The sequence below is a fragment of the Camelina sativa genome, chromosome 19 (genome assembly GCF_030686135.1).
Source record: "Camelina sativa cultivar CO46 ecotype springtype chromosome 19, ASM3068613v1".
NCBI lineage: Eukaryota > Viridiplantae > Streptophyta > Magnoliopsida > Brassicales > Brassicaceae > Camelina > Camelina sativa.
The window spans coordinates 25,126,821-25,148,993 of NC_141898.1; the positions used below are offsets into that span (position 1 = coordinate 25,126,821).

A 22,173-nucleotide genomic window follows, 5' to 3' on the forward strand; every position below is an offset into this window, starting at 1 on the left:
TAAGAGATTAGAAGTCTTGTTTGATTTTTGGCATATTGCTTAATGCTTGCTTGTGTAGATTCTTTACTTTGTGAGAACAAGTCTAGAGATGCATGAGTTAGATTGTTTCTTGCCATGAGAGTGGATTAAACATGTCTTAGAAATATATGTCTAGACATTAGCTCAAGTTGTTTGAGATTTGTTGACCAAGTTAGATGACCTCAATCATAGTCCTGCCCATGAATCCCTTCTCAAGACCTTCCTTGTTTATTTATTTATTAGCTTAAATCCTGTTGTTTGATCGTTGTTTGATTCGTTTTGGTATTGCTCTGTTTTTCTTGTGTTGCTCTGTTTTGCGTATTTGTCCAGCTCGACCCTGCACTCGATCTACACTCGATCGAGTGCTTGCTCGAGTTCCAACCCAGAACTTGTGTTTATGATTTGTGTTTGTCCTGTTTCACTCTAGTTGCATTTCTGTTGCATTCATTTAGTATCCTGTTCATTACTTACCTTGCATTAGTTCAATACTTGCATTATCATAGTTTCTATTTCTGTTTTAGCTTCATAATTGTCATAATCATTCTGTTCCATTTGCATTTAGCTTCTAGTTCTTGTAGTTTTACTTTCTGCACTTTACATTTCATCATAGGATTGCTAGTGACAAACAACCTTTACATCTGGCTTGACTTAGACTCATATGCACATTTTGATTGTTCACAAACACTCAGATTGGATTGACACCTCTTATACTACAACTGCATAAGGGAAATTGAAACACCTTGCTTTCACCATTGTTCATCATCATAACATTCACATTTCATCCATTTCACACACTACAAAAATATGAGTTTCAGCTGCCTACAAAAGTCGATAAATGAAACAAACATTAGGCTCATACCCAAAGTCAAAAGCCCGCAAAAGATGGCTGAATATTGACCTATTGCCCTTTGATCAGTTTTTTACAAAGTTATCTCGAAGGTGTTGTCTAGAAGACTCCAACCAATCCTACAGAGTGTAATCTCCGAAAACCAATCAGCCTTTGTTTCTAAGAGAGCAATCACTGATAATGTGCTCATTACTCATGAGATTTTGCACTATCTAAAAACCTCAGATGCAAAGAAATGCTGCTATATGGCAGTAAAGACAGATATGGCAAAGGCATACGATCGTATTGAATGGGACTTTATCAGTCTGGTAATGGAAAGGATGGGTATCCATAGGAAGTGGATACAATGGATTATGCAATGTATGACCACTGCATCCTATTCCTACTTGCTAAACGGCTCTGCCCAAGGTTTAGTTATTCCCCAGAGAGGAATTAGACAAGGGGACCTGATATCCCTGTATCTGTCCATCTTGTATGGTGAGATCTTATCAGGCCTCTGTTTAAAAGAACAGCAAGAGAATAAGCTACCTGGGGTTCGAGTTGCTCTTTGTTGCTCCCGGATAAACCATCTCCTTTTTGCCGACGATACCATGTTCTTCTGCAGATCCGATGTCAAGAGCTGTAAACTTCTGATGGAAATCTTGACGAAATATGAATCGGCATCGGGTCAGATGATCAATAAAGACAAATCTGCATTAACATTCTCGTCAAAGACTCCTGAAGCTGCGAAGGATCTGGCTCAACAGACCTTAGGAATCCAGAGAGCTGGTGGTCTTGGGAAGTATTTAGGGCTCCCTGAAATGTTTGGCAGGAAAAAGAAAGATCTGTTTAATTTCATAATAGACAGAATACGTCAAAAGGCAGTAAGTTGGTCGTCAAAACGCTTATCTGTTGCGGGGAAGACAACTATGCTGAAGTCTGTTCTCTCGGCAATGCCAACTTATAACATGTCGTGCTTCAAACTACCTGTCTCTTTATGCAAAAGAATCCAATCAGCCCTCACTCGATTGTGGTGGGATTTTTCTGCAGAAAAAAAAGGAAAATGTCTTGGATTTAATGGGATAAAATGACAAAGACAAAAAGAGATGGGGGCTTAGGTTTTAAGGATATTACCTGCTTCAACGATGCCCTCCTAGCAAAAGTGAGTTGGCGCATTCTCACCAAACATGACTGCCTACTGGCTAGAACTCTTCTTGGCAAGTATTGTAAGTCCAACCCATTCCTGGAATGTTCCGTTTCCTCCACTGCTTCTCATGGTTGGCATGGAATTTGTATTGGGAGAGACCTGCTGAAATCCCATCTAGGCAAAGCAATTGGGTTGGGATCGACAACTTCTGTCTGGTACAATCCCTGGATATCACTCTCTTCACCAGTCACACCTCTGGGACCTCCTACAGAACAAAATCAACATATGAAGGTTGAGGAACCTATTTGCCCGATATCTAAGGATTGGGATAGCTCCAAGATCCAAACAGTTTTACCTCAATACTAGAGTGAGTGAAACGACCCGACCCGTTTTTTTTTTAATAATAAATAATAATAATATACTACAACTAGTGATCTCATACCCACTAGCCACCTAACCACAACCACAATCAAACAGCGGAAATAACCAATATTAGTAACCAATAATAATCCAATAATCAAATATAACCATAAACAATATCCAAATACCAATCATCAGAAAACATGAAACCAGCAACCTAGAAATGTTTCTAATGACCCAACTCTAGCAACCTAGCAATGCCAGACAACATCCAATCGAGTCCCTAGAACATCCTCCTCTTCATTGCCTTGATTCCACGATCACACTTTGCCTTTACCTGCACCACAAACACAAATTGCAATGCATGAGTATTTTATAAACACTCAGTAAGGCAATCCTCCCATCTACTGGGCTATACACACAAGCAATAGAGACATCTCTAACTATCAACCAACAATTAACAAACAACAAATAACAAACCAGGACTCTCCATCGACCGACACCAACATGTATCGACCGACACCACATGGGGATGCATCGACCGATAAAAGGGATGCATCGACCGATTCAAGTTACACATGCATCGACCGACACTCGCACTGCATTGACCGACGCATGCTCGACATAACACGAAAACCCTAGGTTTTACCCGCCGTCCTCGCCCTTGCATCGACCGACGCACAAAGTGCATCGACCGATGCAACATGCCGAGCATCGTGTTCCCCGAAGCTTTTCGCCGGATTTTTGTTCCTGCAACCACAAAACTCGATCCCAAGCCACAAGAAAGCTTCCTAACGTCCCAAATAACCATCTAACAAGCCTAACAACACATAGACAAGCAGATCAGAGAAGCTCTAGCTTAGATAAGCCATGGTCCTACACTTACCTTTGCCACAGAAGAATCTGAACGTCAAACAAGCAATAGAACACTCCTAGCAAGCTCCTACAACGTTCTAAGCCTCAGATCTCACCAGGAAACGCCACAAACCCACAGAAATCACCAAGAACACTCTTTCTCTCCTTTGTTCCTCTCAAAAACGGCTAAAGTCGACTAATGCGACAAAACAATCGACTTAATGGTTTTCCTCTTCCCTTTGCCCAAAACGCATTGTTTTACTTAAGTTAAAACGCAGAAAACTAAACCTGCATCGACCGATGCACCTTCTGCATCGACCGATGCAATCCCCAAACCGGGATTTCGGTTCGCGTGTGTTACAATGAGACCCTTAATCTTCGTCCAAGCAAGTTAGGATCCCCTGATCAATACATTTGGTTACTCACCAAGTCGGGTGAGTACTCGGCCAAGACAGGGTATCATGCTGCTACAGACAGGGAAAGACCAAACCTTCTTGTCCTCAATCCAAACTTCCACTGGAACAAAAACATCTGGAATCTTCACTGCCCACCAAAAGTTCGGTTTCTAATCTGGAAAGTTATGAGAAACGCCCTTCCTTCTGGACAAAACCTGTGAATCAGAGGGATAAATCCATCTGCTACCTGCCCTCACTGCAATGCTGACGAATCGGTCATCCATTTATTGTTCCACTGTCCCTATGCATCAGAAGTTTGGGAATCAGAACCTTTTAAGAATCCACCATACTCAGCACTTTTTACGAACATACAACAAGGAATTGAGGCAATCAACATTCTAACCAGCTATGGTATTCCAGGAATAAGAGGATCTTTGAAAACCGACACTTCTCTTGTTCTGAAATCATAACACTCACCGTCGCATCAACTAGAGAATGGCTTGCAGTCCAAGACCAAACATCACCTACGAAATCATCAGACCAGATCCGGGTAACTCCAGCTCTCCGTTTGGATACCATCCAATGCTTCTCTAACGCATCATGGCGAGAGGAGACGAGGGAAGCTGGATTTGGTTGGATCTTCCTTGACAGATCTCAATCCTCTGAAATCAAGGCCAAATCTGTGGCCACGAATATCATCTCCCCCACTAATGGCAGAAGCTTCTGCTTTACTTCTCGCCATCCACCAAGCTCTTGATCTGGGTTTCAAGAGAGTTTCTTTCGCTTCAGATTCATTACAGTTGATCAAAGCGCTTAATTTTGAGGCTTCTTTCAAGGAGCTTCACGGGATTCACCACGACATCCTCTACTTGTCTTTAAATTTCGATTGTGTTTCTTTCGATTTTGTGCCAAGGGACAGGAATAGGAAAGCTGATGCGTTAGCTAAATCGGCTTTACTTTCTTCACCTACTGTACCAGCTTTGATTTAATGAAAACCAGTCAGGTTCGTGACAACAAAAAAAAAATTATATTTTCTGTTAAATATTTTTGAAGTGATGCAAAGTAAAATAAAATTGTGTCACTTTTATTGAACCGATGTCAAATTATTCGATTACCATATCAATAATTACAACTGATATGGTTCTTGCAATGAAAGACTACAGACCAATATCTTGTTGTAATGTGTTTTATAAGCTCATTTCAAAGATACTAGCTCGTCGTCTCAAAGCCATCCTCCCTGGCTTTATAGCCCCTAATCAGTCATGCGTTCATTAAAAGATAGGATGCTAATGGAAAATTTGCTTCTTGCAATAAAGTTGGTGAAGGATTATCACAAGGAGGAGGTTTCTTCTCGTTGTGTCATGAAGATCGACATCTCTAAAACATTTGATTCTAATCAGTGGCCTTTTCTGTTTAATGTACTTGCAGCGTTGAATCTTCCTGAGAGATTTATTCACTAGATTCGATTGTGTGCTTCGTTCTCTGTTCAAATCAATGGCGAGTTAGCTGGTTTCTTTCGGAGTGCAAGGGGCTTGCGGCAGGGCTGCTCACTCTCTCTATACCTGTTTGTGATCTGCATGAATACTCTCTCTACGCTCCTTGATAGAGCCGCAATTGCTCAGAAGTTTGGTTACCACCCTCGCTGCAGGAGTATCGGATTAACTCATATTTGTTTGATGAAATTCTAGTTTTCTATGATGGACATGTTTCCTCGATGGAAGGGGTTCTCGAGGTGTTTAAGGAGTTTGAAGCATTTTCTGCCCTAAGCATAAGTTTGGAGAAATCAACATTATTCATGGCTGGAGTTTCAAGTTCTGTTCGGACTGAAGTTTTGGCTCGGTTTCCATTTGCAAGTGGTTCATTGCCGGTTCGCTATTTAGGCCACCATTTACTTCCCAGGTGGATGTCTCTTGTTGATTGCCTTCCACTTGAAAAGATCCGACAGCGTATCGGTTCCTGGCAGAGTCGGTTTCTATCTATTGCGGGACGCTTGCAATTGTTGAGTTCAATGATCTCTAGCCTTACTCATTTTTGGATTTCAGCTTTTTATTTGTCGAGTGCTTGTGTAAAGGAGATTGAGAAAATCTGCTCGGCTTTTCTCTGGTCTGGGCCAGAGCTCAACGCGAAGAAGACTAAGGTATCATGGCAGGATGTTTGTCTTCCCAAGTCTGAAGGTGGTCTTGGACTTTTTAGCAGAGGCAAACAAAGTTAGCTGTTTCAAGCTAATTTGGAGACTGGTTTCTGGTACACGCTCTTTATGGGTTAACTGGGTTCAAAGGGAGCTCCTTCGGTGTCCCTCATTTTGGTCAGTGAGTAATGCTACCAGCCGTGGTAGTTGGATGTGGCAGAAGCTTTTAAAATACCGAGCCCATGCAAAGGTTTTCTCTTGTGTGGAGATAAAAGAGTGGACTGCAAACCTCTTTCCGGTATGATCAATGGTGTCCGTTTGGGAGATTATATTATGACGTGTTGGGGAGTAGAGGGTTTATTGCTTTTGAGGATCCCATCGTCAGCCTCAGTAGCCTCGGTGCTTTCTACTCATAGAAGGCGCCACCATAGAGATCTTACTCTGAATGACATTGAGGCAAAATTAGCAAAAATCTGTGTCAGGGGGCCCTCTTTGGAGATAGATGTTGCTTTGTGGCGAGCATCAAATAATCAGTATAAGTTTCGTTCCTCAACCTAAAAAACTTGGTTACAGCTACGTCAAGTGAAGCCTCAGGTCAACTGGGCTAAGGCTGTCTGGTTCTCTGACTCTGTTCCAAAATATTCCTTCATGCTATGGCTTGCAGTCAAGAACAGGGTCACAACGGGTAACCGTATGGTTGTGTGGAACAATGGTGCCTCTCTATCTTCTGTGTTTTGCCAAGCACCTTTGGAGACATTGGAACATCTTTTCTTTGGCTGTGTATTTTCCTCTCGAATCTAGGCACTATTGACCCGAAAGCTCCTTCGGCACCATTACACAAACAGTTTTGCGCAGATCCTCAGAGGTTCAATTTTTCAAGGCTCTACCCGCTACATCCTTCGATTTTTTTTTTCAAGCCTCTGTCCATACTCTCTGGTGTGAGAGGAACAAACGCCGGCATGGTGAATAGCCGCACACTTTGACTCAGCTTATCCAGTTTCTGGACCACCTAGTTCGTAACAAGATATCCTCTGTTCAGCGAATCAACCCTGAAAAGCTAAAGGATGGATTACAAGTTTGGTTTCAGTCCAGACCTTAAGCTAGGTTTGATTTCTTAATTTTTTTTCAGTTGTGTTGAAACACAGATGCAATACTTTGTACAAAGGTTTTTTTTTTGTTTGAATATAATTTAACATTCATTCAAAAAAATAATTAAAACTGATGTTATACCATATATTATTCATTTTTAAATTAATATCATTTATTTTTGTGATACTATTTGAGCGATGCAATCAACCATTTTTTTTGTAGTGTTAGAACTTCGGTTGGGAAATTGATTGAGCAATCTCTCTTATATATGATTGTTCACCTCAAACAGCTTAAGTTCTTAACACTTCTTGTTGAGAATTTTTTTGTTTAGCCATGTTCTTTATTTTCTTTTGTAATCATTTTCAAGGGCCTTTTTTTAAGTCAATCATTTCAACTGAGGTTTTCTTTCCATAAAAGAGTGAGTTATAATGTAATGTTAAGTATTTTTTTTTCGTGACAAAAAATGTATTTGTAAGTCCTTGTATTTAGTTTTGATAAGTGAGTAGATACAAGTAGACCTAACATATGAATCTTATCTGGCATTATTTGTTCTATATATATGAAAGCTCAAACTCAATACCAAACAAATTAAACAAAAGAAATATCAATTCTAAAAATGAAATCTCATCTAGGTCGTTAATCATATTTTAATTTGACTTCAACCAATAATTAATCCGTCGGGTCGAATTCAATGTAAGCAGGAATTTAAGAGGGGTATTGGATGAAAGAATTTATTAGAATTTGATTGAATAGATTTGAAGACATAAAGTTGGGGTGGGCGTTCGGGTACTTTTTCAGATATCGGGTCGGATATTTTGGGTTTTCGGGTTTAGAAAAATAAGATCCATTCAGATATTTTTGGATTTCGGTTTAGATTCGGTAAACACCCATCGGGTTTAGGTATTTTCGGGTTACACCCAGAGCCTCAAATTATATTTTGGGTTCGGATCAGATTTGTATCTTTTTTATCCAAACCAAAGAAAAAACTCTGATATCAATCCGAATTTTTTAAAAAAAATGAAATCATTCCAAATTCATTAAAAATGATTATAATCATATTAAACCAAATTGAATTCATGAAAAGAAAAAGACAATTTCTAAATAACAAAACACCAAATTCACAAGCCGATAATTTTTAACTTCTTAAAACATCAAATGGCATCAAATTCAAAGTTAGAACTATATAATCTATCTAACGTAACATATGAAAATTGACACATTTAAAAATGAAAACTAATTTATCTTGTAATACTGATTATAAAATTACTTATAAAACTTGTAATATGACTCAATCTATTGTTAAAGATATATAACTTTGGATGGTTTCGGATATTTCTCGGGTGTTCGGATATACCCAATCGGGTTTGGGTACCTGATTCATTTATTAAAAGCATCCAATTAGATATTTTTAAGTTCAGAGTCGGGTTCGGATCGGGTATTTTTAGTCGGATTCGGGTTCAATTTTCGGGTTCGGATATTTTGTCCAGCCCTAACATAAACGATAGATTTTCAAACAATTTAAAAAGAATAAATTAAATAGTGAAAAAATTATAAACATCTTTTATTTGATAAATTTTAATCAGACAAATTTTAAGTTACTACTATACAGTTTCTACATTCGAAATAAGTTGTAATACTTATGAGCATTTTTGGATTTCATTTGATATATTGTGTTTTTGTCAATTTAAAGCTTCATGTCACTTAGTTTTTCATCATTTTGCATTCATAATTAGGTCCCGAGGTGCATATTTGCATTGCTTTTGTCTCTTTTAGGTTCATGGAGCAAAAAGAAGGAAAATGGAGCAATGAAAAGAACAAAAAGAGATGTAGGAGAGGTAAAATAATCATGAGAAGAATGACCAAAGGAAGATGAAGGGAAGAACAAAAGAGATAGTTAACCATGATCAGTCTGTAAGTACTTGAAAGACCACGTTATATAAGACTATTCCCTGTGAATTAGCTTTGGATACCTTGACGAAAGTGATAGGAAAATGAATTAGCTTTTGAAAGATCACGTCATATGATGTCTTTGTAGTCGACAACTTCTGGAACTTTTTGGCTTAGGTCCATTCATTTAGGTCTTTACAAATTTAGTTGTGTGTTTGAGGGTGAGGTTGTGCTGTTACTTGTAATTTTGGTTTAAATTGCGGTTTCGGTTCTGTTTTCGTCTCTTTTGTTTGTAACGCAACGCGTTTATTCTCAAACCTCCATGTTCTGTATTTTAGATGTTTTTTAAAGGGAAAGGAGTGGTGTAACAATTTATAAGAATTTCAGCCTTTTCCCTTTTCTTTTCAGGGCTTGAAACAAAAACATCAAGCCGAGTCGAAGTAACTGGGCACTAGGGCATGCATCTCTGAATGCTATGTTCTATTTGTCCGCGATTCTCAGCGTTATTATATTGTAGAACTTAAAGCCAAAGAACATTGCTGTTGAAACCAGAAAGCTCATAGAAATGGAGGTTTGTTGTCTGAATTCTTAAAGGTGACTGAAAGTATTTTGGATACAGCCACACAGGAAAAGGTTAATCCTGCAAAAGCATTATTCAAGAAGCTGAGCTTAGTGGGAGGAAATTGAGATTTTGGTTCACAAAGAACTCTCGTTTGGCCACCGTCTAATTGGGTTCTCTAACAAAGACATCGTAATTGCTCTCCCTCTCTCTACCAATCCAAACTCTATGCCACACATTACAATGCAAAGAATATATGCTATAAATTCTCCTCCTATATGTGCTGACAACTAAATAAAATTACGTTATATAGATTTTCGGGTTCAGAGCTAACGTTTGTAAGATTTAGTTTTATGTTTAGATTTAGGGTTTAATATAGACCAGTGAAAATCGTGATGGAAAACAAAACATCAATAGAGATTTCAAAAAATTTAAGTGGGTTCAGACGATTTTGTCTTCGTAACAGAACTATTAAAGAAAGTGTGATTTTTCTCCGATGACATGTTATTTTAAGTGGGTTTAAGTGGGTTTAAGTGGGTTCAGACGATCTATCACATTTTACGTTGCTGTGTTGTACGTACTATATTATTTTCTTACATGAAACAGAGAATGAGTGTTTAGTAATTGATTATACATCTACATCTACTTAAAAACATATAATAATGTTTTACTATTTACGAAGAAAAACAAAAGGTATATACATATTACAATTTCAGTAACAAGTAAATGAATGGTAAAGTTAGAATCTCGATATTAGTAAAAGAGAAGTACCAAATTTTTTTTGGGTCGGGTTATAAATAACCCGAAATTAATTAAATCGGATACATGTTGTTTATATCCGAAATCTAAAAATATCATCCCACAAAAAGTAATTAAAAAAAAAAAACAATTCCAATAAAACAAAGGCGGGTGTATATTTAAGGTTCCTATAATTTAGGAAACAATTCAAATTTATGGGATATTAATCAGAATTACAATAAGAAGAAATCGATCATATCATTATGAACTGGATATCATATCTTAACCAAATATGGAATCACATAATCATTCTCCTAAGATATCATATCTTTACCAAATATATTTCCGATAAATTGATCCTAATTTTTAGTCTACTAATTATTATTCCCCTAATTGATTTCGGAAAAAGAAACTGAAAAATCAGTCTCCTAAACTTTCGAAAATTTGATTACCGACCGAATCAATCAACAAATCAATATCAGAATATATTAAGAGAATATACTCTAACTGTAAATATTCATTAGTCATACACCTTCATTCCATACTTTCCATCTAATCTTTTCTGCACATCTCGATTAAGCTTAAAAAATGGATGCCAACCTACCAATAACTGATCTAGCATCGATCAAGCCTTTCAAGACTGCTTGGAAGATCCAAGTAAAAATCGTTCTTTCAAATATGCTTGGAAGATCCCTGGAAATGGTCCTAGCTGATGTCTTAATAAGCTTAATAATCGTTCTTTCAAATAATTTACGTTTATGTTTTTGAATATTTCACATAAATGGTTAACTCACTATGAATGTGTTTTTCATTTGTGTTTAGGTACTCTGATCCATGCGACCGTCAAGAAACAACAGCTACACAAGTTTCATCGAATGATTCTCTCTGGTCAGTGGAGAATCATTAAGAATTTTTCATGATACCTGATATATATTACAGATGTTTAGTACAAACCATTAATATAATGTAAAAATTTAAGATACTCCTAATTATATAATCGTGGAGTAAATCTGAACTTACAGTGATGTCTCTCCCTTTGTCCTTCTGTTTGATTAGATCTTCTTCACATATGCTCTGAAAAATTAGTATATATCAATCAGCACATACGAAACCAAAACAAAGTATATGTATAATTTAGAACAAAAAGGAAGACTAATGTTTTGTTGATAGAAGTGGAACACTTGATCAAACGAATACTAACAATTAGTAAAATTGTTAAGAATATTAGCTAAATTCAAACTTGATAGAAGTGATAGTCGTTTATTAATAGCGGAATCAAAAATCAACTTAACCAATTATCTGGGATTAGTCTAGAAGATTAGTTTGTCCAAAAAAAAAAAAAAAAAAGTCTAGAAGATCAGTAAAACCCACAATTGAATCCACCGAGTATGATGTCTCTATCTCTGTTTTGATTAGATCTTCTTATATTCACTGAATAATTGTATGAAAAGTATCAATCAGACCATAAAAAATTAAAGCAAAGGATATATATTATATAATTTTAATAAATTGCTGAACACTAATATTTTTCTGATAGAATTGATAAAACATGATAAAACAAATTAGAACAATTACTCAAATTGAAAACGATAAAGCTAAATTCTAACCCATTAGGAAGTGATAGTCGTTTGATTTACCGTTATCAGAATCAACTTACCCAATTAAAGGAGATTTGTAAAATCCACAATTGAATCCGCCGTGTAAGAAATCAATCAACGGCAAATACATTTACAGTATCTCTTCGAGTTGCAGATTTGGTTGTTCTTAAATACGACTGGATCTCCTAAATTGTTTCACAGAAAAGGAACTGCAATGTGTGATGGAAATAATCGGGTGTCAATCAATTTGGGTTGTAGGAGTAGAGATGTTGAGATGAATCGAGAAGTGGAAATGGAGTTAAGCACTGGATGGGAATTAGAGCATGCTAATTTAATTTTTGTTTCAATGGACTCTATTTTCACCTCTATGATAGAGATTGCTATATTTTCTCTATAAGAGCATCTCTAATGGTCCTATATTTTAACCTCTATAATAGAGGAACTCTATAATAGAGGTGAGTTTTACTCCAATGGTCCTCTATTCTCAAATCTAAAATAGAGATTGCTATTTTTTCCTCCATTTATAGAGGAACCCTATTTTTTTTTTACAAAGGTTCCTCTAAAAAAATAGCAATCTCTATAAATAGAAGAACCTTTGTAAATAGAGGAAAAAATAGGATTCTTCTATAGAGGAAAAAATAGCAATCTATATGATGGTAACCGATGATCTTCTTGAGGATGGTGAATATGATGGTAACGTTAAGGGTGATGTTAAGGCTGTCCATGAAGCGGATGCTTCTTTGGATCAGGAGACTGTTCTCCAAGCTGGCCAGGGAACTGCGATTCAGGTTGAGTTTGATGGTAGTCAGCAAGGTACTTCCTTTATTCCTGTTTCGGTTGGTTTAGATGTGGGTGTAGTTAATAGTGCTATGTCTGCTTGTACTCTAGGGGAACAGAGTGGTTTCCGACGGAGGATTATTAGTCCTCATGTTAGAAAGGGTGTTAGTGGTTCTGGGAGAGTTACTTTGGCTTTGGCTTCTCCGGGGAAACGTTTACTAGCTAAGGCTCTGTCTAAACATGCAGGTGAAGGAAATAAACAGAAGTTGGGGGGAAAACAAGGCAACATTCCAGTGAGTGGTAAACCATTGGAGGGTGGTCGTCAAGGAAAGAAAGGAATGGTGGCTCTTCCGAAACCACCAGCGAATAAGTGAAAATTCTAAGTTGGAACTGTCAGGGCATAGGGGCTGACCTGACAGAGGAATATTTGCGAGATTTGTAGAAGACGCATAAACCAGACATTTTATTTGTATCAGAGACAAAAAAATGTTTTTCTTATTTACAAAAATTTCAGAATAAGTTTGCTTATAATAATTTGTATTCTGTTGATCCACATGGTTCTCGTGGCGGTTTAGCTTTATTTTTCATGGATGAAATAAAACTTTCAATTTTATACGAGAGTGATCGCATTATTGATGTACAAGCATTCTCTGGATAACAATTGGTTTTTATGTCCTTTGTTTACGGTGATCCAGTTCCTCAACTTCGAGAGAAGGTTTGGGATAAGCTATTGGATATTGGTTCTTTCTGTGTTGACCCTTGGTTTATGATTGGTGATTTTAATGAACTTGTTCGGAATCATGAGAAAAGGGGTGGTAATTTGCGCCCAGCTTCGTCTTTTGTGCCTTTTACATCAATGCTTCGTTCTTGAGGCATGCTCGAATTTACTTGTTATGGGGAGCAGTTATCCTGGAGAGGTAATCGTTGCAATAATCAAGTGGTTTGGTGTCGTTTAGACCGAGCTTTAGGCAATGAGGATTGGCATGGTATGTTTCCTAATTCGAAAGTTGACTATTTGGAGATGGTTGGTTCTGATCATTGTCCTATTTTGGCAATTTGTCTGAAACAAGTTACGCGGCGGAATCGGCAATTCCGTTTTGATAAACGTTGGTTGGGTAAGGAAGGTTTTTCAGGGGTAGTCGAGTCAGGGTGGAATCGTGCAACAAATTTCCGGATCCCGGTTTTTGTGGATAAGCTAAAGAACTGTAGGAATACAATTTCTTGGTGGCGAAAGAACAATATATGTTCCGGTCCCTCTCTTATTTCTTCTTTGAAGGCGGCACTGCAGGAGGCGAAGATGGATGACTCGATATCTCAGGAGGACATCAGGGGTGTCGAGAGAAAACTTAAAGAAGCATATCGGGATGAGGAATTGTATTGGCAGCAAAAAATTAGGAAATTTTGGTTAAGGGTTGGAGATAAAAATACTAAATTTTTCCATGCTTCTACTAAGCAGCGGCGGCTGCGAAATAGGATTGTTGGTTTATTTGGCTCAGATAATGTCTGGGATGAATCGCTTCGGGGAATGGAGAGAATAACCGCAACGTACTTTGAGGATCTTTTTAAAAAATCAGATGTGAGTGGTATTTCAGATATGCTCCAGGATATTTCCCCACTTATCACGGATAATATGAACAGAGCTCTTACCAGGGAAATTACTGAGTCGGAAGTTCGAAAAGCTTTGTTTGCTATGCATCCTGAGAAATCTCCGGGACCCGACAACATGACAGCGTTGTTTTTTCAACGTTTTGGCCCTCTTTAAAAGGGGATTTGGTGGCTTTGGTTAGAGAGTATTTTCGTTCGGGTCGTTTTGATCCACGCTTGAACGAGACGAATATTTGTCTCATTCCAAAGATTGACCGTCCACAGCGTATGGCGGAATTTCAGCCGATCAGTCTTTGTAATGTGAGTTACAAGATTATTTCAAAAGTTTTGTGTTTTTGGCTTAAGCGGTTTTTGCCGTCATTGGTCTCTGAAACTCAATCGGCATTTGTTTCTGGTCGTCTGATTACAGACAATATTCTTGTTGCTCAGGAAATGTTTCATGGACTAAATACTAATCGATGTTGTAATTCGGAGTTTCTGGCGTTCAAAACGGATATGAGTAAAGCGTATGATCGTGTTGAATGGGATTTTCTGGAAGCGGTTATGATTAAGTTAGGATTTGATCGGAAATGGGTTTCATGGATAATGTGGTGTGTTACCTTTGTGTCATATCAAGTTCTTTTGAATGGTCAGCCTCGGGGCTCAATTGTACCGCAGAGGGGTTTACGTCAAGGCGACCCTCTATCTCCGTATTTGTTTATTCTTTGTACAGAGGTTCTGATTGCAAATATTAAAAAGGCGGAACGTGAGAAGAAACTGACAGGTATCAGTATTGCTCGGGATAGTCCCACGATCTCGCATTTGTTGTTTGCGGACGATAGCCTGTTTTTTTGTAAAGCGGAAGCGACAGAATGTAGAACGGTAATGGAAATAATAGGTAATTATGGGAAAGCTTCGGGACAAGAGGTCAATTTGGCGAAATCTTCCATTATGTTTGGTAAAAAAGTACCATCAGACATAAGAGACCAACTCAAATCAGTTATTGGGATTTCTAAAGAAGGCGGCATGGGTTCTTATTTGGGTATCCCTGAAAGCCTACAGGGTTCGCGAACTAAAGTTTTGGTTATGTTAATGATCGTCTGGATGAGCGAGTAAATGGCTGGTCGGTAAAGTATTTATCAAAAGGTGGTAAGGAAATTATGATTAAATCGGTTGTTTTAGCCCTTCTGACACATGTTATGTCATGCTATAAACTACCGCAGGAGCTAACATCCAAACTTACGAGTGCTATATCAAAATTCTGGTGGAAGTCTATGATAAGGCAAGAGACATGCATTGGGTAGCTTGGGATAAATTGTGTAAGGACAAATGTGAAGGGGGCATGGGTTTTCGTGCTCTGGAGCAATTTAATGACGCAATGCTGGCTAAGCAGTATTGGCGGTTAATTCATTACCCGACATTCTTAATGTCTCGGGTGATTCGTGGTCGATATTTTAGGAATAAACATCTTTTATCGGCCAAAAAACCATATTCTCCTTCTTTTGCTTGGAGAAGTATTTTTTCAACTAAAGGACTCGTGGAGCATGGTGCGAGGTGGGCAGTAAGTTCAGGATGCGATATCTCGGTATGGCGTGATCCCTGGGTACCGGTTCATCAGCCACGACCAGCTAATGGTAGGGGTAGTTTGCTACATCCTAATTTGATGGTTAATCATTTAATTAATCCAGTTACGAGGGACTGGCATTTGCCTATTCTTGAGGAGTTTATGGATCCTGCGGATATCTCTCTTATTCAGAGTTTACCAGTTAGTAAATCATTTCAACCGGATCGATTGATATGGCATTATACTAAATCCGGGAAATATTCAGTCAAATCAGGGTATCGGTTAGCACGGGAACTTCTCACGGAAGTTGTATATGGTCCATCTTGCACGGCCCTCCGGGCACAAGCTTGGAAACTTGAAGTCCCTATGAAGATTCAACATTTTTTCTGGCAGATCGCGTCTGGTACTCTACCCGTGATGGAACGGCTTGCCCACCGGGGTGTCCGATGCGATATTATGTGTAAACGGTGTGGTTCAGGTGTGGAGACTATTAATCATGCTCTCTTTGATTGTCCCCGTTCGCGGAGGATATGGGAGTTGTCTCCGGTTTTGTTGATACCGGATGGCTTTCCCTACAGCTCAGTGTACTCGAATCTAGACTTTATTTTTTGGCGAGCATCGTCCCAATCTAAGGTTTTGGATATCAGATTCCGTCTACCTTGGATTTTATGGTCAATTTGGAAGGATAGGAATTAAAAAACATTTCAGGGAATAAAGGCAGAGCCTATTGATATTATAAATCAGGCGGCAAATGATAAATTATTGTGGGAGGAGGCCAAATCCTTTTCGGTAAGTTACTTAGATTCTGCGCCAACTTTCGAAGTACGAGATCCTTCTTCTCGGTGTCAGGTATATGGATCCTGGAAAGGTTCCGATCTTTTTGTGGGTCTTGGGTGGTGGTATTGTAATAGTGAAGATACGACGCTTCTCCTGGGAGCACGGAGTCTTAGACGCAGCCCAACACCACTTCACTCGGAGTTACAAGCCTTGATTTGGGCTATGGAGTCCCTTCTGGCGGCCGGTGTTGACTGTCAAACTTTTGAGTCGGATTGTGCAGAGTTAGTTGCGATGGTGCAGTCCCCTGATGAATGGCCCGTCTTCTCGAATTTGTTGGACGAGTTCACTTCACTCAGAGTATCCTATCCCTCTTTCACTCTTATCCAGATTCCCCGGGCATCAAATGTGAGAGCAGATTGTCTAGCTCGTTCTTCAAGATCTTTAGTTTCTGAATTTTCTTTTGTAAACTATTTCCCTCTGTTTTGGGCAACCAATCTGGGAGTTCTCTTTTAATTTTAATGTTTGGTTGAAAAAAAAAATAGCAATCTATATTTTAGAGGTGAGAATAGAGGACCATTGGAGTAAAACTCACCTCTATTATAGAGGTTAAAATAGAGGACCATTGGAGATGCTCTAAAGGAACTCTATTTTTTCCTCTATAAATAGAGGTGAACTATTTTATTTGCAAAGTAATCCTCTTAATCTTTAACTTCTTTTATTTATGACCAAAATAAATAAAATAAGTATTTTTAAGAACTAATAATATAAATTGAAGTATAAGCGTTTAATCTAAAATATTGAGACTAACATTTGCAAAAGATAATTTTATGAAAGTGTTACAAAATTTAAAGTAAAATGGATTAGTTTGCAAATTTTAAAAATAAAAAGTGTTAATTGGAAAATAAAAATAGAATCTATTAGGAATATTCTTTTATAGAGGGAAAAATAGAGAAAACCATTGGAGCAAAACTCATCTCTATTATAGAAATCCTCTATTATAGAGGAAAAAATGGAGAAAACCATTGGAGATGGTATTACAGAGAAGGGTGATCGGGAAAATTATTTGCAACCCCAGCATTGTCTAAACAATTGATTATTTTTCAATAACTAAAAAATTCAATTTCGGGACCACTGAGCCCAAACACAACATAACTGCAATATTTTGGTCCATTAATGGTATATATTATAAAAAATAATAGTCTTATACATAAACATTTCTAATAATGTTCAATGGACTATGTTTAACATTTGAAAAAAAATTAATAGACAACATCCTCTCTAATGTATTTTAATAAAATCGCACAACCAAACAACCAAACAACCAAACAACCGCAAAATACAACGAAACAACGGCAAACATTGTATCAAAAAATATTATGTACACTCAAAACGTATGTTACACTCTATTACATTCATTAATTGTATATTGTATATTTTTCTCCCCAAATATTTTCTTATAAATTTGTACACTATCATATTTAATTCAGAAATTTTATTAATATAGAGATACAATCCTACTATACTACGTTTATTTAAAATAGAAACATCCGAAAACTTTCTCTCGCGCTGTAGCGCGGGTCAGATCCTAGTTATGAGTTATATGAAAATCAGTTTGGGTTCTATTTTCATTTACTTAATTGGTTTATTTTTCATTGTCGTTTTACCTATATTTTTCTCATAAATTCTATCCTTCGTCAGATTGATTAAGGTTTATGATCTAAATTTTATGATTTAATGTAGAAATTCACACTATTCGAATATTTTTTTGAAAAATCTAGTGTTCTTTGAAAATCTACATTGGTTTTTGTTTTAATAGTAAAACAGTGTTCAAGACTTCAAGTTATAAGTTATAAACTCTATGCAATGGAAACAAAAGATTCAAGTCGGGTTCAATCAAAAACATACACATACTAATCACGCAAAACCATCATAGACAGCACTGGAAGTTAAATTAAGGGTGTAATTTAGGATAAACATACAAAGTTAACATTAACTTATCACGCAAAAGCTCAATTATCGAGAAGCAAAACTTAAAATGGTATCATCCAAAAAATGGTCAAAAGACAACCAACCAAAATGTAAAGTGATGTGTGTACACCAGCCAAATCTTATAATCTAACACAAATCTAAAAAGATACCAAAAAAGATGTTAATGAACAAACAACTATAATGCTCTATAATAGTATATTAGTAATCTAACAAAACACTATGTAAAAAAAACTGTCAAAAAATTGTTTATTGACATGAAAAGTAGAAACAGTGAAATCCAATGTTCCATTGACAAACAATCAGCTATAATGCTCTATAATAATAAGTTAGTAACTCAATCGGCTACTTTGCCTAGTAACAAACATAAAATTGGATTAACAAACATAAACTATGTACATATTAGAGTATGACCAAATCTAAAAACACATTTAGTTGATCTAAATAGCAGAGAATATCAGTTATGCCACCCTACAATAAGAATGATAAAATCGTCTGCTGTTCTCTTGATTTTAACAGTATCAAGTCATCAACCATAGAAAACTGTTATAGAAACATAATGTATGGATAAGGAATTCAAGAAATATCTATTGCACTTTGTAAACAAAAACACGTGTGATTCAATAGACCAAATGATAGACACGAATACACCATACCAGAGAGATATTTTCAAGAAAAGCAAGTCGACTGATACAGTTTGTAGAATCTAACACAATAATCATCATTTTATGGTGCAGAATTCAAAAATCAAAAGTGGAAACAGATAAAAGGTGCAAGATATATTGAAAGGTTCTATATAGTCGTACTGCCTCAACACATGAACCCTTTAGTTTAGCTATTGATTATGATGTGTCTTAGAATCATATCAGATGAGACATGTATACTCTTTCCTTTGCCTAATACCAAACATAAGAGTATAAGAATGGATTTTTTACATAAACCTTTGTACTAAAGTAGAGATTTAAGAACTTCTAAGTCTAAAAACTATTATAGCAAACTACGAAACAAAATACTGGATATAGGATACATTTAGTCCGACCTAAACAACATAGAAGAACAGAGCATATATTACACATGCCTATAATGAGGATGATAAAAGTGAACTAATTTCTGATTTTGACATCAATCATAGAAAGTGTTATTCAAACTAACAAACCAAACACATGAAATAAAAAACAAGAAAGATCCATTACACATTCTAGTGATTCAATTGATATATAAGCTCCATCAACTATGTAAGACTAAGAGAAGACGCTACTACCATAAACTGACCATAACAGAGATCATTTCAATCATTGTATAGTAAAGACTAAGCCAACAAGTACAATTTATAGAAAAACAAAGTAATTCACCAGTTAATAATGCAAAAGGCCAATATATCAATCACCAAAGAGTTTAGACTTTAGATAATAACGCAAAACGAAGACAATCAAGATTCAAGGGAAACTACTACAATCATTTACATGAGTCTCATGAACGTTAAAATAAATAGCTACGATCAACTAAAAACTTCATCCATTTCAGATGGAGTTAAAACTCACAAGGCTTATATATATGAGAAATATAACTGATTTTATTGATATAGGGAACTAAAGATAGAAAAACAAAGAGACAATCTCTTCCTGACAGACAAGCTCTCCCAACAAGGATCAAAAGCCCTTGTCCAATCCTAAGAAAATAACTCTTATTTCTAACTTTCCTGTCTTCTCTAAAACCTAAGCTCTTTATTTACAGAGAAACCTAATATAGAAACGGAAACAAATCATATGAATTATCAAGTCTAATTAAGATAGTACTTAGTAGAAATAAATTATGATCTCTATCAGTTTCATAAAAGAAAAAGTCTTATATTACATAGAAGCACCAAAACAGAGATTATTAGTATCGAAAAGGGTTTTTAGAGCATAAGGTAAAAAAAAGACACTCAAGATTCAAGCAAACTACTACCATCATTTGCAACTTGCAAGATTCTCATCTGCGTTCAAAACTTCAATAGACTACAAGAGCATTTCCATTTATAAAATGAGGAACTCTATGATACATAAATACCGAAACAAAGACACAATAAGTTTCTACAATCCGACAAACTACAGTAAGTACCGAAATGAGAAACTCTATAATACATAAGTACCAAAACAGAGACACAATAAGTTAACAATGGATATGTTAACAATAAGTTTCTACAATCGAACAGATACTAGATCAATGAAATTAATGATGTTAAGACAAGTATTCAAGATACATCTTTAATTAGAATGGTGTCTTAGATATACATATCTAATATCTTTACGTTACGTAGATATATAAGTTAAGACAACTATTTAACTTAAACAGGTAATTTTCACAGGTGATAATAACAATTAATCACAGACAAGTTGAGAAAAGTGTATACCTGATTATGAACACCTTTTCAAGCATATACCTGAACAAATCAAAATTAGTATTTACTTCACGTCTCTGTCTCATACTTGTGATTTTCAAAACATAATCAACTAATTCAAACAAATTTTTAAAATACATACCTGTTAAAGAAGTCTGCTACACTTGTAATCTCCTCAGAGTTTGTCCATTTGAACGCCTTCAGAACCACATACCTGAGGAAACCATAATTAGTTAGTCTCCATTGAACATACATGCCCCTTTACTTACCTTGTTTTTTGAATCTTAAATGGCCCTCTGCTTCAACACTCTTAAATTGGTTTGCCAAATATCTCCGTCTTATAATTTCTTTAAGTCGTGTGTCTGTCAGTCTTTGTCTTAAGACTTTGCTCTTTTGTCTTGTAATTTTTCTAAGCCATAGGTTGTTTCCATCCAAAAGCCGTGGGTACCAGAGCTCTTTTGTGTTATTCAGTCTTTGTCTTAGACTTTGCTCTTTTGTCTTATAATTTTTCTAAGCCATAGGTTGTTTCTATCCAAAGCCGTGGGTACCAAACTCTTAGAGCTCTTTTGTGTTATTCAGTCTTTGTCTTAAGACTTTTAACCCGTAGGTTATTCCCATTCCAACTCTTAGAGCTCTTATGTCTTGTAATTTTTCTAAGCCATAGGTTATTTCCATCCAAAGCCGTGGGTACCAAACGCTTAGAGCTCTTTTGAGTTATCGAGTCTTAGTCTTGAGACTTTAAACCCGTAGGTCATTGCCATTCAAACTCTTAGAGCTGTTTTGTGTTATTGAGTCTTTGTCTTAAGACTTTAAACCCGTAGGTCATTCCCAATCGAAACCTCTTTTTCCAACTCCCAACACATGCATGCACTACCCAGCCAGTTCAATTCACAGTTTGCAAGGGACAATGTCCCCAAAAAGAATCTGACAGAACACTATTAGATTAGTGTCTGCTCATGAATCTTCTTGGGTTTTGAAAGAAAAACAAAAACAAAAAAACAAAAACCAAAACTGTTGACAATAATATATCCCAAGATTAAGAAACTGCAGGACGATTTAAAAGGTTTTGAAATCCTATTGAAACAAAACACATGTCATACATATTTGTTCTCTCGTTCGATTTCAATCATCCTTAACTCAGAAAACAAAACCAAAAACAGAAATCGAAATCGAGAACACAGAGTTTTACATTCCTCGACGATTGCTTCAAAACCCTATAAACAAAGAACAAACTATTAAGAATACTGAAAACCCTAAGAAATAAAAATCGCAAAAAAAAAAAAAAAAAGTTTGAGGAACGAATCTAACCAATAATCACCAGGACGAAGAAGAAATAACTCGTACGATTTTACCAGTTATACGCCGAATCAAGCGTCCTCCAAGTACCGTAAAACCAAAAAAAAAAACCCTAGATCAGATCTGTACCACCAACATTAGATCGACTACATGAAAACTTACAGATCCTAGAAACAAAAATTCGCAATCTATAGAATGAAAAATACTTT

The 22,173-nt window shown here is 36.5% G+C and overlaps 3 protein-coding genes across 3 annotated transcripts; all 3 read left to right on the top strand.

The window, feature by feature from the left end:
• The first annotated feature begins 5,315 nt into the window (after window positions 1-5,315).
• LOC147920995 (uncharacterized) lies at window positions 5,316-6,712 on the top strand. The gene is made up of 4 exons (XM_087501329.1): window positions 5,316-5,808; window positions 5,912-6,027; window positions 6,303-6,441; window positions 6,531-6,712. The coding sequence occupies exons 1-4, from the start codon at window positions 5,316-5,318 to the stop codon at window positions 6,710-6,712; spliced, it is 930 nt and encodes a 309-aa protein (XP_087357455.1).
• Window positions 6,713-13,047: 6,335 nt separating this feature from the next.
• Window positions 13,048-14,139, top strand: LOC147920996 (uncharacterized). The gene is made up of 2 exons (XM_087501330.1): window positions 13,048-13,192; window positions 13,334-14,139. The coding sequence occupies exons 1-2, from the start codon at window positions 13,048-13,050 to the stop codon at window positions 14,137-14,139; spliced, it is 951 nt and encodes a 316-aa protein (XP_087357456.1).
• Window positions 14,140-14,249: 110 nt separating this feature from the next.
• LOC147920997 (uncharacterized) lies at window positions 14,250-20,497 on the top strand. The gene is made up of 4 exons (XM_087501331.1): window positions 14,250-15,024; window positions 15,185-16,071; window positions 16,234-16,707; window positions 20,483-20,497. Exons 1-4 carry the CDS (start codon window positions 14,250-14,252, stop codon window positions 20,495-20,497), a joined length of 2,151 nt encoding a protein of 716 aa, XP_087357457.1.
• Window positions 20,498-22,173: the final 1,676 nt, after the last annotated feature.